The 17,946-nt window shown below is 42.1% G+C and overlaps 1 protein-coding gene across 3 annotated transcripts in view; it reads right to left on the bottom strand.

The window, feature by feature from the left end:
• The window catches only part of rcc2 (regulator of chromosome condensation 2), a 35,544-nt gene extending 19,982 nt beyond the window's left edge, over window positions 1–15,562 (bottom strand). For 2 of the 3 annotated variants that reach the window (XM_043675634.2, XM_087980559.1), the window contains exons 1-4: window positions 15,404–15,562; window positions 14,746–14,907; window positions 6,344–6,437; window positions 1,072–1,215 (exon numbers count right to left, since the gene is read on the bottom strand). In XM_043675634.2, coding sequence (XP_043531569.1) covers window positions 1,072–1,215; window positions 6,344–6,437; window positions 14,746–14,907 — 400 coding nt within the window. In that variant the 5' untranslated portion in view covers window positions 15,404–15,562. Of the gene's footprint in view, window positions 1–1,071; window positions 1,216–6,343; window positions 6,438–14,745; window positions 15,313–15,403 lie in introns of those variants that run through there. The other variant, XM_043675633.2, reaches the window with a different exon arrangement.
• Between the last annotated feature and the right edge of the window lie 2,384 nt (window positions 15,563–17,946).

The raw sequence follows: 17,946 nt of genomic DNA, 5'->3' as shown, positions 1-17,946 counted from the left end.
CAGAATGGAATGTGTTTTTTAGCCTTGCTCTGCTGTTCACATGAATGTTTATATCTGGAAAAGAGTATATCAGCTGGAAAAGTCTCCAGTTCGGTGAGTCTGCTCCGGGGTTACGTTTAACCGCCGAGCGTGGGTTGTTGGCAACCGCTCTGCGAGAACTGACGGCTCCCAGTTCCGGTAACATGTAGAGTGAGTATAAGCCAGACCCGTTGTGGCGACGCTGCGGGGAATAAAATGCCCATATTCTAGCAGACTCGCCTCTTGGTCGTTTGTTCTGTGTCAGACTACTCTCCTACGAACCTGACCTTGAGAATTTTTTAAAACACCACCTGATGAAGGAGCAGCACTCCGAAAGCTAGTGTTTCCAATTAAACGTGTTGGACTATAACCTGGTGTTGTGTGATTTTTAAACTTTGTATATCCCAGTCCAACACCAGCATCTCCAATTCATTAGGATAGACATAGAAAAGATGTTTCCACTTGTGGCAGGGGAGAACAAAGAAAACAAACTAGGCGGTGTAAATGTAGAGTAAAAGAAAATCAAACTAGAAAAATATAGGGAAATATCTTTATCTAGAAATTAGTTAAATGTGGAACTCACTGCAACAAGCAGTTGAGAACAATGGCAGATTAATTTAGGAGAATGCTGGGTTAGCACATGAGAAAAGGAGGGGTTAAATGAAGGAGTGGGAAGAGTATAAACATCAGAATGCCAGAGTTGGGTCTCATGACTTATTTCAACACTGTAAATTACACCATTCCAAATCACTCAAATTCATGTCAGGTTGAACAGCAAAATGGAAAAGGAATGAACAATTCACCCTCTCCCAAGAAAGGTGGCAGAGTGAAACTGAAGAATCAGGTCTTCCCTCAACAACAGGACATATAACTTTGAGCTTTTTAGGTGATTAATCAAGTTTCTAAATGCATGAAAGAGTATTTGCATGCAAACTTGATAAGTAAGTTTTTGTCAAATAGTAACTGACAGATGATTAAAGAGATAAACATAGTGGGAGATTATCAGGATACACAAAGTTCTCATGCTCATTGCAACAGTCTCCAACTACTTACCCCAGCTCCAGATCTTCCCTTCTGTAGTAATGATGAGATTATGAGCAGCACAAGATCCTGACGACACTGTCCGCACTCGTATTCCTGAGAGACACCCATAACGATTTGGACCCCACAGATTCTGCCCCAGATTCCGGTATGCAGCTGAAACAAATAAAGCAACTTTAGCAATAACACATCAACACGTGCCCAAAATAACACCATGCGACATCAGTTGTCTGTCTGACATTGTCATTCGCTTGTCACAAACAAAATTGTTGGCTCTGGGACTACGGTAATTAACAGACATAGGCAAACTGTATACCACCCAAGTTACTCCTCAAAAAAAAGTGTTTCTCAATGTGTATATAACAAATAAAATGAATATGTAATGAAAACAGCTGAACCACAAACGGCCAAATGGAAGTGCAGTGTTCTGCCAGTCAAGTTTATTCCATAACATTTTAAGTCTCAAAACAGTGGGTGATATTTTGAGTAAACAGATAGCAATTCAAATAGAGCTATTCAATGAAATGACCTCTCGCACAAGTCTCACCACAGGCAGAATTGAACAGACGTTGGAAGCTTCTGCCATTCATATAGTTACGGTTTTAAAGTGAACTGAGAAGGGGAAAAATTCAAGGTGATAAAATTAACACATGAAAGACCAAATTCAACCGTCCGGGAAACTACCAAACGGGGCCACTATGAACAATGAGCTCCTACCCATCATCGATTGTGATGCAGACATCTTGCCAAAGTTTTCCTGCCTGCTAATTTCAATGATTTCAGCATCAAAACAAAAGCAACCCAAGCTATTGTAAAAGCAAATTATAAAAGCTGATACTGGAAATGTGAAACAAAGTACGGTGGAGAAACTCAGCAGGTCTGGCAGCATCTGTGGAGAGAGTAGGAGTTAATGTTTGATCTGGTATGACTCCTTCAGAACTGAACTAGTCAGACTGAACTCAACATTAACACTATTACTTTTTCCACAGATGCTGCCAGACCTATGGAGTTGTCCACTATTGCCAGTTTGTTCCAAGCCAGGCTACTGATCGGCTGACTACCAGGGAAGAATGACGCAAGGGCAGCACCATGTAGAACAAGCATGTATTGGGGTCAGAAAAGATGTTACCAGCCATTTACGCAAGTGAATGTCACCTAGGTATCATTGAAAAATGGCATAAAAATTGCTCAACGATTTCTGTATGATCTGGACATCTTCGTTGAGGATGTAGAGGTAGTTGGGAAGAAGAGATGAACTGTATCAGCAAGCCCTGTAAACATGCTCAGAAGACAGTGGGGGCAAATTGGTGGAGGCCGGAAGTCTAGCCCAAATGTCCTTAACGCAATGATGAGGAATAGTTAAGTTTAGCGAATGAAGCTTCAAATGCCATTTGCTATCAACTGCACCAACAAACCCATGAATTGTTCACTGCACCATTTCACCATAACCTTTATCAAGTCAGTCCTCATTCCTGACATTCACATTTGACTATATACTCAAAGCTTCACATCCACACTATGCATATTACCTACTATTCATCCACGTGATTATCAACTAAACAAAATCCACAGCATTCAGCAGTACACTTCCTTCTCTCTTCTAGAAAGAGAGAGAATGAACAAACACAAGCTAACTGAAGAGGGACTAGTGATTCTGCATTTCCAAATCCCCATAATAAAAGGGAATAGCCAATGGCTTTTAAGTCAAAATAGAAGTCACGTGATACCAGGTTATAGTTCAACAGGTTTATTTGAATTCACAAGCTTTCAAAGCGCTGCTCCCTCATCAGGTGAAGTCTGATGTGTTGGATTATAACCTGGTGTCATGTGACTTCTTACTTTGTACAACACCGTCACCTCCACATTATGGCTTTTATGGAGCATCTGACTAGCATGCCAGCTCAGACCGCTGTTATAATGGTTGGGGAATACTATACAAACAGGCGTGCTGGACGTCATATCAATTCAGGTATCTAGAACATAGAACATAGAAGAATACAGCGCAGTACAGGCCCTTCGGCCCTCGATGTTGTGCTGATCCAAGCCCACCTAACCTACACTAGCCCACTATCCCCCATATGCCTATCCAATGCCCGCTTAAATGCCCATAATGAGGGAGAGTTCACCACTGCTACTGGCAGGGCATTCCATGAAATCACGACTCGCTGAGTAAAGAACCTACCCCTAACATCTGTCCTATACCTACACCCCCTTAATTTAAAGCTATGCCCCCTTGTAATAGCTGACTCCGTACGTGGAAAAAGATTCTCACTGTCGACCCTATCAAGTCACCCCTAATCATCTTGTACACCTCTATCAAGTCACCCCTAAACCATCTTTTCTCCAATGAAAACAACCCCAAGTGCCTCAGCCTTTCCTCATACGATCTTTCTACCATACCAGGCAACATCCTGGTAAACCTCCTCTGCACCCGTTCCAGTGCCTCCACATCCTTCCTATAGTATGGCGACCAAAACTGCACACAATACTCCAGATGCGGCCGCACCAGAGTCTTATACAACTGCAACATGACCTCAGTACTCCGGAACGCAATTCCTCTACCAATAAAAGCCAGTACGCCATATGCCTTCTTCACCGCACTATTTACCTGGGTGGCAACTTTCAAAGATCTGTGTAACAGTACCCCATCTTTTTGTTACTCTTACCAAAGTGAATCACCTCACACTTAGCTACATTAAACTCCATTTGCCACCTTTCTGCCCAGTTCTGCAGCTTATCTATATCCCGCTGTAACCTGCCACATCCTTCCTCACTGTCTACAACTCCTCAGACTTTCGTATCATCCGCAAACTTGCTCACCCAACCTTCTAACTCCTCCTCCAGGTCATTTATAAAAATGACAAACAGCAATGGTCCCAAAACAGATCCTTGCGGAACACCGCTAGTGACGGCACTCCAAGATGAACCTTTGCCATCAACTACTACCCTCTGTCTTCTTCCAGCCAGCCAACTCCTAATCCAAACCTCCAACTCACCCTCAATGCCATACCTCCGTATTTTTTTTCAGTAGTCTACCATGGGGAACCTTATCAAACGCCTTACTAAAATCCATATACACCACATCTACCGCTTTCCCCTCGTCCACCTCCTTAGTCACCTTCTCAAAGAATTCAATAAGGTTTGTGAGGCACGACCTGCCCTTCACAAAACCATGCTGACTATCCTTGATCACATTATTCCTATCCAGATGTTCATAAATCTTATCCCTTACAATTCTCTCTAAGATTTTGCCCACAACAGAAGTGAGACTCACCAGCCTATAGTTACTAGGGTTATCCCTACTCCCCTTCTTGAACAAGGGATCCACATTTGCTAGCCTCCAATCTTCTGGCACTACTCCTGTAGACAACGAGGACATAAAAATCAAGGCCAATGGCTATGCAATCTCCTCCCTTGCTTCCCAGAGAATCCTAGGATAAATGCCATCAGGCTCAGGGGACTTATCTATTTTCACCCTTTCCAGAATTTCCAACACCTCTTCTCTACATACCTCAAAGCCATCCATTCTACTTAATTGTGACTCAGTATTCACATTGACAACAATGTCCTGTTCCTGATTGAATACTGACGAAAAGTATTCATTGTCTCCCCAATCTCCTCAGCCTCCACACGCAACTTCCCACTACTATCCTTGACTGGACCTATTCCTACCCTAGTCATTCTTTTATTCCTGACATACCTATAGAAAGCCTTAGGGTTTTCCCTAGTCCTACCAACTAAGGACTTTTCATGTCCCCTCCTTGCTGCTCTTAGCTCTCTCTTCAGGTCCTTCCTGGCTACCTTATAACTCTCAATCGCCCCAATTGAACCTTCACGCCTCATCTTTACATAGGCCGCCCTCTTCCATTTAACAAGGGATTCCAATTCCTTATTAAACCACGGCTCCCTCACTCGACCCTTTCCTCCCTGCCTGACGGGTACATACTTATCAAGGACGCTCAATAGTTGCTCCTTGAACAAGCTCCGCATATCAATTACGCCCTTGCCTTGAAGCTTACTTTTCCAAGCCACACATCCTAAGTCATGCCTCACCGCATCATAATTTCCCTGCCCCCAGCTATAACTCTTGCCCTGTAGTGCACACTTATCCCTCTCCATCACTAGAGTAAAACTCACCAAATTGTGGTCACTGTCCCCAAAGTGCTCACCTACCTCTAATTCTAACACCTGGCCTGGTTCATTACCCAGAACCAAATCCAGTATGGCCTCACCTCTTGTTGGCCCATCTACATATTGTGTCAGGAAACCCTCCTGCACACATTGAACAAACACTGACCCATCTAACGAACTTGAGCTATAGCTTTCCCAATCAATATCAGGAAAGTTAAAGTCCCCCATAACAACCACCCTATTACTTTCATTCTTCTCTTGAATCATCCTCGCAAACCTTTCTTCTTACGTTTCTAGGACTATTAGGAGGCCTGTAAAAAACTCCTAACAGGGTGAGCTCACCTTTCCTATTCCTAACCTCAGCCCAAACTACCTCAGATGGTGAGTCTTCATCCATCGTCCTTTCCACAGCTGTAATACTATCTTTGACAAGCAATGCCACACCTCCCCCTCTTTTACCCCCACCTCTGACCCTACTAAAACATTTAAACCCTGGGACCTGCAACTGCCAATCCTGTCCCTGTTCTCCAACAGGTTACTACGATAGCGGAATTGGATTCTGGGTGGTACACAGGCAGTTATCCATCAGATTTAGACCCATGCACTGTCGTGCACTCCAAAGCCAGACTTTTTGGGATTGCCTTCAAAGCCATAGGAGCATTCAGATCACCAGTGATACACAGAAGACAGGCAAAGTAATGCACAAAAGCTATTATTGAATTATCAGTGCAATATGTCATGCTTTCATTTATGAATTTGGTCTGTAACATTGATATTGTGCTGGCTTTGATTTCTGCATTGTGGCTCGATCCTGTGATAGTCAGTAACAGAGGGAAGGCAAGCTGCAAGACTGTTTGCTCATGGGGAATTGGGTTGCAGTTATTTTATTGCTCTTGGATGAGTTCTTCTTTGATTGCCTTTCTCAGAGCCGTGTGCTGGTTTCCTCCTCAGCTTCTCAAAACAACAAGATTGCACAATGTGCAACATTTTACTTACATGCTCCTCAGCGTGAGGTAGCAGACAATTCACCCACAAGTGTGCACACCTTCACCAGCTTTTGAATTCTAAAAGCCCAAAAACACTGATAGCTGGACCTTCTGTCTACACTCAAGGACAGAGACACAGCTACACTTTAGGAAACATCATAGCCTACCTTGTTGCTTAGGAACTTCTTTACGACCAATCAAATCCCAGTTTGTGGCTCCACAGATGAGAAGCTGACCTTTGCACTTGGATCCTTCTAGTTTCTGTGCGAAAGCATTAAAGAGAGAAAAACTTAGGGTGGAAGATGTGCAAGAGAACAGCCTGTACGATTCAACTGAATGGCAGCAGAAACAAAACAATCATTTCCCATATTCCTTCATATAAAAATTTGAGGTGCTGGGCTTTAAACTTAAAAAAAAACACATTTGTGGTGGACATACATTGGAAGTACACAATAGCTTCCTAGTCTATTTACATCAGTATTGAGGAACCTCTGCAGATTCAGCAAAGAATCTAGCATTCAATTATCTGAATTTTGGATTATTGGGACAAGATCACAAAGTCCCAATGCTTGGCTAAAATGTGATATCTGGCATTTGATAATCCGAACAAAATCTCCCCACCCAAGTCATTCGGGTAATCGAGGCTCCTCTGTATATTAGATGCAGCACCTTTAATAGAAACAATGTTGATAACAACTCTGCGCACCCCCACACCAGAAATCCAACACACACACACACACACACAGAAATCTTGAAGACAGCAGAACTTTTCTTTTCACAATTTACAACATTAAATCAGGTCTTTTAAATCAACTGGTCTATGCTGCTTCTTGTGTTCCGTATAGGCATCCTCTCACCTAGTATCACTAGTTGAATATCGCAGAGCCTGGAATTTGGAAATAAAAACAAACACTAGAAATACTCAGCTGGTCTATGGAAACAAAAGAAGAAAGATCACAAAACTTTAACCTTGCTTCTCTCTACACAGATACAGCTACTCGTGGTGAGTTATTCTAGCATTTTGTCTTGACGGAGGAACCTTGATTATCTGAATATCAATTATCCGAAGATTATCTCATGGTCCCAACAGAAACATGACATCACAAGAGGCGTTTCAACACTGATAAAGTCTTTTGTTAACAAGGATTAAAAATAAACGTGCGTGCATGTGCACTTTCCCTCTCCCTGAGGGAGAGTGTGTGCACGTGCATGGGGGGGGGGGGGGGGGGGTGTCATGAGGGTGGGTGGACTTGGGGGTAGTGGCTTGCACGCGGTGTGTTGCTGCCTAGTTTCCTGAACAGGGAACAGACTTAGCAAGTGCAAGCTCTGTCAATCCCACTGACCTGATTGCGGGGGGAGGGGCACTGCGGGGGGGGGGGGGGGGGGGGGGGGGAGGGAAGCAGTGCGAGAGACTTCAGCAATGCTGCAGGTTCCTTACATACAAGTGTGTCTCTACTCAAATACAAACCCTGAGACAGAGAGGGGGAGCAAGGCAGGCAGAGCAAGGAAAAAAAAAAGGAAGCTTCAGAAAACTGAGCCCCAGGAAAGGCATTGAATCAATTAACTGAATAATCAATTATCCGAACAAAATAGTGCCTGCCCAACTTGTTCAGATAATCGAGGTTCCTCTATTTCAATACTGCTACTTGTTATACAGAAGAAAGCTAGAAATTAAAAATCTGAGGAAATTGCCAAACCAATCTACAAAGTGTTTTCAGCATCTTGTTTGGATACTTTTTGATGACATTTTGATAAATCAGAAGGCTAAGTTGCTCTTGTTTGAGACAATCAGCAAACCACAGTCTACATACTAAGGCGGATAGACAAACCCAAGTTTAGAGAGATCAAAAGTACATTGAATTCATAGACTTGCAGCGTATATTAGAAAACTTCATCACAGATCAAAACCTTTGCAACAAGCTCATGTAAAAAAAAACTTCCAAAACAGCCCCATCAAAAGAAACGTCCAAATTATGGAATGGGCCATTTCCACGGGTTTATTTTCAGCATCTGCTTCAAAATGGTAATAAAAGCCTTCCATGAGTCAATGCTCCCATGGTTAGCTCCCAAAGACTAAGACACAAAGACATGTCTCAAGGCATCAGGTTTTATTGTCACCTATCTAGGAGTGATCAAAATGGCAAGATGAAGAGAGGTCTGTATGTTGCATTGTAACTCTTTCAAAACAAAAAAAACCAATAATACTGAGTATCGCCATTTTCTAACAGTCTGATCTGTTTAGATAATGTTACTGGGGAATCAAAGGACTACAACTCTTCAATGGGCCTTTCCATTTCTAGCTGGTTCTCAAATCTCCTGAGACCAGTAGCTAGATGTACAAAGTTAGGTTCAACCAGTCTGTCATCTATTCGATACATAAGCCCCTATATGCAAAATGTATTTTTTCACAAAAGCATTGTGACATCAATGGAAGGGACCGTGTTCAAAAATTGCATATTCTTAAGTGATATTTGATTTAATTTTGGATTTCTAAATCAGAAATCACTTGGCAATATGTTGTGACAGGATGGAATTACATGGCTCATCATTAACAGTCTTCATCCAGTTATAAAATCAAATAAAATTCACGAGTATTAAAAACAGCTCTTTTAACTTAGTCCTTCCTTTGCCACATTAACCCACTCCACCCAGCCAGCAAGACTACTGCATGATTTGCATGAAAGGATACAGACCACATCATACTTGCAGATGGATATGCAACAGAGTCACGTACAAAGAAAGAGCAAGTCAGTGGTGTAGGCACAGTAAACGACATTCAGATCTTCCATGCTTACCATGCAATACGATCATGGCTGATCAAACACTTCAATACCTTTTACCCACATTATCCCCCGTATGCTACTAGTAAATCAGAAACACATCCATTGCTTCCCAAATATTCTCAAAGACTGAGCTTCTACAGTCATCTGTAGCAGAGAATTCTTAGAGCAAAACATCAATCAGTTTGTACCCAAGTGGCATCCTTGTGCACACCTTCACCCCATTTTGACTCACCAAGCATGGAAAATACTACGTGCATCTAGTCTGACTAAGTATTTCAGAAGTTTCAATAAGATCACTTCTTATTCTTTGAGAGTGCAGAGAATCCAGGCCCAGTAGGATAGACCGAAAGTATATGGAGTGGGGTTGTTTATCAGATTGGCTTTGAAGCTTCAGTAAGTGGCCTTCATCTCTTTGGGTATGGAAGCTTGGTGCAATACCTTGGAGGCAGGCCTGCAGAAGAGGTTCTTCAAACATAGAAACAGGCCCTTTGGTCCAACCCGTCCATGACCAGATATCCTGATTAATCTAGTCCCATTTGCCAGCACTTGGTCCATATCCCTCTAAACTCTTCCTATTCATATACCCATTCAGATGCCTTTTAAATGTCTTTTCTTGGTCTATTCCCCCAGCAACAGGTCATTTGATTGGATTGTCACATGCACACTCTCCTTCAGTTCTCATGGTTAGGCTGTGCCACACCATTGCATCATCTTGCTGCCAAGATGTACAGAAGATTCTTGACTTGCTGGAAATCTGGAAAGTTGGCCCACTTCATCCAGGCCGCTTATGGAATATTGTGCACAATTCTGGCCTCCCTTCTATAGGATGGATGTTGTGAAACTTGAAAGGGTTCAGAAAAGATTTACAAGGATTTTGCCAGGGTTGTATGGTTTGAGTTATAGGGAGAGGCTGAATAGGGTGGGACGGTTTTCCCCAGAGCAGAGGCGAGGGGGACCTCATACAAGTTTATAAAATCATGAGGGGCATGGATAGGGTAAATGGATAAGGTCTTTTCCCTGGTTTGGGGAGGGGGGAAATCGAGAACGAGGGGGGATAGGTTTAGGGTGAGAGGGAAAAGATTAAAAGGGGCAACTTTTTCCACAAAGGGTGGTGCGTGTATGGAATGAGCTACCGGGGAAGTGGTGGAGGGTGGTACAATTACAACAACATTTAAAAGGCATCTGAAAAGGAAGGTTTGAGAGGGATATGAGTCAATTGCTGGCAAACGGGACTAGATTAAACTTAGGCTATCTGGTTGGTGTGGACGAGTTGGACCAATGGGTCTGTTTTTGTGCTGTACACCTCTATGACTATCTGCTTCTGCCATCTCCAAGATTGGAAATTTCAATCAAGACCCTGCTGGATTTTACACCATAAAATCATACACTAATTTCAACCTGCAGAGATGCTCTACAGATACATCTCAGATCTTTACCAAATACACCAAACAACACTGAAAACTTGAGGTTTTTCAGATTGTGCTCATTACCCTCGAGGCTCTGGCACAACTGCTCATATCCTTCACTCGCAGGATAATCAAAGAGGACCAACCTCAAATCCGACACAAATCTCACCTTGGCTCGCAACCGTTGCAGTTTGACAAGTATTTATCTTTTCCTATAAAAGCAACTAGTTTAAAACTTACCCACAAAAAAAGTTCATGATGACTAAACGTCTTTCACGAAGCACCTTTGTTTCTGTGGCTATATCGTTAAGAGCAATAGAACAATTATCATCCCAGGATGAAGTGCAAAGTTTGAATGTTGAAGGATTTTGATATACTCAACATCAAAAAAAAAGTTGGTAGAAGTTGGTAAAGCACATGATAGGCAGCTTTAAGTAATGAAAATTGTTGGATTTTTATGAAAGAACTGTAATAAACTTAAAAAAGAACAATGTTGAAGGCAATTGATGTACAGATGTATAGAAACAATTGCACTGCACTACTCACTATTTGTTTTCCACCTTGCAAGGAGAGCTTTTTGGATGTGCAGGGCTTAGCCATATTTAAAAATGTACACATTCCAAAAATTAAGTGAACAAATAAAAGGGTGTTTATAGTCAACCTAACAAGTAAAATCCACTCATTATCCTATACAAAACAATAAAAACCTCTAGTTCCAATGCAGATTCGTGAATATGAACATAGAACATTACAGCGCAGTACAGGCCCTTCGGCCCTCGATGTTGTGCCGACCTGTCATAACAATCTGAAGTCCATCTAACCTACACTATTCCATGTACGTCCATATGAAGACTGCATTGATTTGTGCGAACACAGTAATCAGGTTCAAATCCTCCTGACATTCACTAACATTAATAAGGAGGTACCAGAAGCAATTACTGCATCCAGAATGAAGAAAGTTGGAGGAATACAGAACAAGAGTACAGTGAGTTTTTATAACTTTTGTAGCTGTTGGGATTCCAGGACCAGAAGGACTGAGCACTGTAACATCACAAACAGTCAAGTCTCCACTGATAAAGTTTGTCCCATTTTACAAATTACAAAATTAAGCTTGAACTGTACAACAGCAGTCCAGGATCATGGTCCTGCAAGAGAGGCCATTTTGTAGCTCCATTGGAAGCAGAGGAAGCTGCTTCCTCAGAATTTTGAGATCAGATCCAAAGGGGCATATGACAATTTCAATGTTTTTGCCCAATTGTTGGTCAAAGATACTGAACAAGGGCAGATGTTTAATTATGCCATCCTTCTGCCAAACACTGCTGTTAACTCTCAAGGGAAAAGTATATTCAATCATCAAAAAGAATGCACAACACAACTGCTTTGGAAAATACGATACATTTTAATTCTATGCTTTTAGCAAACAAATATACAAAAATTATGCAGAGCTCAAGGCTATGCAACGAAAAACCTGTTTCCCTCCCAGATTTGCTTCATTACTTTTAAACCTTTCTCAGCTCTAAAGAGTAAAACGTCTGTGTTGTTATGATCCCAGTAAAATGATAAAACTGACAAATCAAATCCTAAAATGAAACGTGGGTTTATAAATCACATGTTTAATTTTTGCAGTTGTTAGTTAGATACACATGTACAGTGAATGTTACGTAATAAATGATCAAAACAAAAGTTTCAACCCATTTCCCAACCCAAGCCGTTACGAACATTCAATCCTAGTAAAATATTCACTTCCCTTTGAGTCTGAAGAACTTAAAAGGCACTGAATCAAGCTCTCCCAGCTTGGATACTCCAGAATAGAAGCCCTTTCAGCTGAGATTACTGACTTCCCTGAAGGGTTTCAATTTTTTTTTTTTTACTAAGAAACTGAATTGAATCCTGGCTCTACTGAACTGAAAGCTTGAACCTTCTGTTCTGACATCAAAATTAATGAGAGTAGCTTTCTGATCCATTTAGACTCTCAGGTCATAATCTCAACAGTATAAACATATTCATCCATTAACACTATTTGGAATCTCCTAGGCATTTGAACGCCTTTTTGGAATTGAGGTGCTTGAATCAATATCCAAATTACTTTTTGTCCCGATATAAAAATAAATTACCTTCACAGAACTGACTCACATTCATCCTGCTCCTCGGATGCTGCCTGACCTGCTGTGCTTTTCCACCACCACTCTAATCTAAACTCTGGTTTCCAGCATCTGCAGTCCTCACTTTTGCTACATTCATCTGCCACTATTTTGAAATCCCGATCCCAAAACATACACCTTTCATCACAACATTCCTCTTCTCCAGAACCATAAAAGCACCATATTCCCAGAAGACCATAAGGCTGCTCTCAGAGAAACAACTGGTGGTGGTTTAACTTGAAGGTCACTCCACCTCATCTGAGTGGAGAGGCTGAAAAGAAGCCATCTCCACTGGTGCGGAATCGAACCCATGCTGTTGACTTCATACTGCATCGGAAATCAGATGTCCAGCCAACTGAGATAAAGAATCCCCCAAACCGCTGAGTTCAGTTCTCTACGTTACACTGTGTTGAAATACAGAAAACCATTATACTACCTCAGGTTTTAAATTACAGCTTGGCAGAGCCTCAGAACTAGAGCTTCATACCTTCCTAGTTTCACCTTCCTCCTGGAGGCTAGTCTTACCCCACTTCTCTCTGCTGTCAAATCATCGTATGGAAAAATGTATATTTAACCAGTCATGCTTACAAAAAGACAGTACTGATGTCATGTCTCTTCTCGTACCTAGTACTGATACAGTGTTATGTACATTCATGAATCATTGTGAGCAGTATTATTAGCAATAAAGAGAGGCAATTCTACAGCGTGCACAAAGGACCACAGGCAATATCACTTGTGAAATATTTACAAGCACCTCGGGTTAAAGTTCAACCACGAGCTCTGGGAGACTTCAACTTTTCTCATCATTCTTTAAAACGTTGCAAAGTGTATGCATTCCAAGTGAGGGGTATTTTTCCCAACAATTCTCCCTCCCACCCCACCAGAGCTACCTCCAGTTTGCACCTCTGGTCTACTGCCTGGGATTTCGGGATGATTGACAGGCGACGCCAGAGCATGCGCAGTGACCGGCCCCCGCCGCCCGCGAAATGGCGGGAAATTGGAGCAGCGGAAACTGACGAAAAAAAAATTTAAATTAAAAAAAAGAAAAAAGTTAATCAAATAAACCTCCTCACTGCGACATCCGATTTTAGAAAAAAATTAAAAAGGTAAAAAAAAGGAAAGTGACTAAGGGGAGAAGTTTGATTTTTTTTTAGGGAAAATAATGAAGTTTGAATTGCAAACATGTCGGTGATAAATGTAATTGTTTTTCCCTCCCCCTCGGTGCCGGGGGTGGGGAAGAGGCTGAGGTCGGGAGGGGTGCCTCCAAGGAGGAGACGGGCTCAGCGTGCGGCCTAGTCCGGGGGCAGAAGCCCGAGTCCCGGCCGAGACCGGAGCCTCGCTCCCTGGGGCCGACTCTCAGCCGCACCACCCCCCCCCAACCAACCAACCACACGCACAAAAAAAAAAGCCCCTCGCCCCCACCGAAACACCAAAAAAAGGGAGAAGAGTGTAGACTTGTACAAACTCTCCATTATCTAAAATGATTGCTCCCGCAGGCCCGCCGTCCGTCTCTGCCATTCGATGGAGCCTGCCTGGGCCGTGGCTCTCCCTCGCGCACAAAAACAAACAAAACCCTCCTCACAAAACATATATTCTTTTTTGAAAACAAAATCGTTAATAAAATCAGAAGTGTTTTTCGTACTTAATTTTTTTTTAAAAATCAAAGTCTGCTGAGTGGGTGGAAATAATTTAAATCCCTCCGATCCTTCCTTTTAAAAATTACAAAAAAAAGCAGCGAGAGGGGAATAAACAAACAAACTCCAGGCCCCTGAATGGGGGGGGGGAAATATAAAACCGGCTCCTCTGTCGCTTGTTTTAAAATATTCCCCCCGCCCCCCGCAAAAGATAAACAATTAAGGAAAGGAGTCACTGTGCGGGGCCTGGCTTCTTTGTTCGCGCATCGAAACAGTATTAAATGAAAAAAGTTTTTTTTTAAAAAAGTTGTACTTCAAAGTTTTACAAAAGGTTGAGGAAATTTCTTCCAAAAAAAACCAAACTTTTCAGAAGGGGGAAATGGAGACTTTTTTTTGTGAGAAACCTCTTCCCGGGCATTAAGTTTTAAATTTGTGTGGGGTAAAAAAAAGGAAAATAAAAGGGGGGGGGGGGCTTTGTTTGAAGGATTAGAATAGGTCGAGGGATTGGTTTAAAAAGAGAATTTTTAAAGAGAGAGAGAGAGAAGTGAGGATGGGAGAAGTTGCCCACCATCCCGTCCCCGCCACAAAGCCCCGAGCTTTCTTACTATTTTTTCCTTGGTCTCCTCCGGCTCATTGACGGTCTGAAGGACGGGCTTGCCCATCTTCTTGCCGGGATGCTCCAGCTCCAGCTCCTCTTCATCGCTGAAGTCTCTCTCCCTTTTCCTTCCACCTTTCGTTTTCTTTTTGTCCACCTTCTTGCGAGGCATCTTGTCTCAGGCAACGACAGGATGGGGGGGGAGAGGGAGGGAAAAAAAAGGAAATCCCCAATTTTTATGTAAGTAAGAAGATCGCCAAATTATTTCCTCTCCTTTAAATCGCCGCTTCAAGTGATTAAATATCCGCTCAACTTGATGAAAAGTCACTCAATCGTATGTTTTTTTTTCCCCTCCTGCCAGGTTTTAAACCCTTTAGGTTTATCTCCTTTCTTTCTTCCCCCTTTCCCCCTCTCTCTATCTCTCTCTCTGACTCTGCCTTTTTATTGATCTGAACAATAGATCTGTGTCTGAAACAAACCACGTGGACCCGCCTCACATCTGTCTGCCTCTTTTATCTATATATATTTATATATATTCTAAATAATTAAAGCATCAAACTTCCGCCTTTCCCTTCCTTCTCCAAACCATGCCACAAAACTGCGTTGCTTTTTATTCTTTCCCCCCTTCTTCCTCCTTTCTGTCCCGTTCTCAGATCAACTTTAAGTACCTGGATTCGTTTAATTGGGAAGAAATGATGTGGTTGTTGGAGATGTGTTATGGGGAGGGAGGTCGGGTTATTTTTCTGCTCGGGTCTCTTTTTTTGTACATATTCCAGCCCACCCGCCGTTAGGTTAAAATGTAAATCTGCCCCTGTGTCTGTGACATGATGTGACAGCTCTCTATTCACAATCAGTCATGAACACACATCTCAGGAAGGAAAAGCAGTTTTTACAAAGGAAAATCCTGAAAACTCCTCAGACATTGACATCTGCTGGCTGGGAGTCTGCCTTTAAACATAATTTTCATAACTTGAATCCTGATTACGTTACTTTTATTTCGGTTGACAGTAAATAATCTTTTTGTTTTAATTATATTTGCATTGAGACTTGGTGGGAGATATGAAGTGTGCACCAGGTACAAGGAAAATAGAGTTTTCAATCTTGAGCTGCAAGTGGAGCAAAGATAGGAGTTTTAACAAACCTTTGATTAGATTACCTACAGTATGGAAGCAGGCCCTTCGGCCCAACAAGTCCACACCGACCCTCCGAAGAGCAACCCACCCAGACCTATCGCCCTACATTTATCCCTGAGTAATGCACCTAACACTATGGGCAATTTCACATGGCCAATTCATCTAACCTGCACATCTTTGGATTGTGAGAGGAAACCCACACAGACTCGGAGACAATGTGCAAACTCCACACAGGTGGGAATTGAACCTGGGTCCCTGGCACTGTGAGGCAGCAGTGCTAACCACTGAGCCACCATGCTGCCCCTTACATTGCATGTACTTATACAATAGCTTGCATTTATGTAGCATCTTTCATGAGATTAGATTCCCTACAGTACGGACATAGGCCCTTCAGCCCAACAAGTCCACACCAATCCTCCAGCAAGTAACCGACCCAGACCCAATCTCTTACATTTACCCCTGACTAATGCACCTAACAGTATGGGCAACTTAGCAACTTTGGATTGTGGGAGGAAACCCAGAGAAAACAGGAAGAATATGCAGACTCCACACAGACAGGTGCCCAAGCCAGGGATTGAACCCAGGTCCCGAGCACTATTAGGTAGCAGTGCTAACCACTGAGCTACCGTGCCACCCCAAATGCACAAACTGTCCCAAGATAATTCACAACTAAATATAAGGAAATAGATGCTGAACCCTATGAAGGAAGGGATGAGGAGGAGTTTAGATATAGAGATGTGTTTTGAGAAATCTTTTAAAGGAGAGGAAGGTGGTGTAGAGATTTCAAGAGAGAATACCAAAATAAAATAACATAATTAAAGGTTTTTTCTTCCTGGTTGGACTATAGACAGATCGATATTGTTTAGCAGCCTCTCTACTCATTGTGATTTCCAGCATTCAGCTATGAGGGAGATTCACTGCAAGAAGGGAGCTTGTTGGAGTGATGAGGCTCCAAATTACATGAAACTCATTGACCGCTCTGGTGGGAAATCATCCCATAGGAGATGCATCTTTCTATCAAAGTTGCTCTCATTAGAACCTAATGATGAGTAGCCAGATAAATGGCATTTGATTTGGACATCAGGTATATTAAGGTGATTTATACTTTGGAGCAATCCTGCATAATATCTTTCTCCACATGGAAGGAAAATTTAGGATTTTTGAAGAGTTGTAAAAATATGTTTTTGGGGATCAAGGTATATGACTTTATGCAATATCTTAGCATGCCAATGGCCATCATCCTGTCTGCACTGGTTGAAAAGAAGCTATCCAGTTTAATTATTTGTCCCCCTAATGGGTTTAGGACATCAAGAGCATATTTGAGTATTTTAAATGTGATGAGGTTTCAGCCTTGATGCAGACCCTCTGGATGAAAATAATTTCTCCTCAACTTCCCACTAGTCTTTCTGCCCATTTCTTTAAATGTATACCCCATATTTATTGATCTTTCTGCTAAAGGAAATAGGGCCTTCTTAGTTACTTTCTTTAGGCACCTGATTATCACATACACCTACATTAATGTTTCCTCACACCCTTTCAAAAACAACTTTCAGCCTATCTGACCTTTCCACTGAGCTAAATTCTTTATTCCTGACAATATCATTGTAAGCATCACATGTACGTTGCCTTGACCACAGATCAGAACCCCAAAGTACTATGGACATTTTAACTTTTAATTCCAAAATATATTCTTTAACAGAGGACTATATAAACAAAAAAAGGCTATGAATGTAAATCCAGTGCTGTCTAGCAAAGTCATGGATTATTGCACAGGGAAATTTTAAACAGAGAGAATGAACAAGAAGAGATATCAACTATCTCTCCCCTCTCAGCAAAAAGCACCTCTTGCAAACAGTTTTTGTGCTTTGTCCTTCCGGGCATATAGAAGAAGGTGTTAAAAATTGACTATAGCCCTGATTTGTGTGTTAGTGGAACAAACTAAGTAAGTGAGTGAACTGGGGCATTTATGATTACTAACCTGGGTTCTAGCACTAGTACACCATGAAGGTCTCAGTCTAAGGGCCATCAATACTCATGCTGTATTCCAGGTAAAAGATACAGGTAAAAGTGCTCTGAGT

Source organism: Chiloscyllium plagiosum, unplaced genomic scaffold (assembly GCF_037043375.1).
Source record: "Chiloscyllium plagiosum isolate Xiang-an unplaced genomic scaffold, Cpla_swu_hap1 HiC_scaffold_37, whole genome shotgun sequence".
Classification (NCBI taxonomy): domain Eukaryota; kingdom Metazoa; phylum Chordata; class Chondrichthyes; order Orectolobiformes; family Hemiscylliidae; genus Chiloscyllium; species Chiloscyllium plagiosum.
The sequence above is the reverse complement of the archived record's forward strand: the minus strand, read 5'-3'. Positions and strand labels throughout refer to the sequence as shown.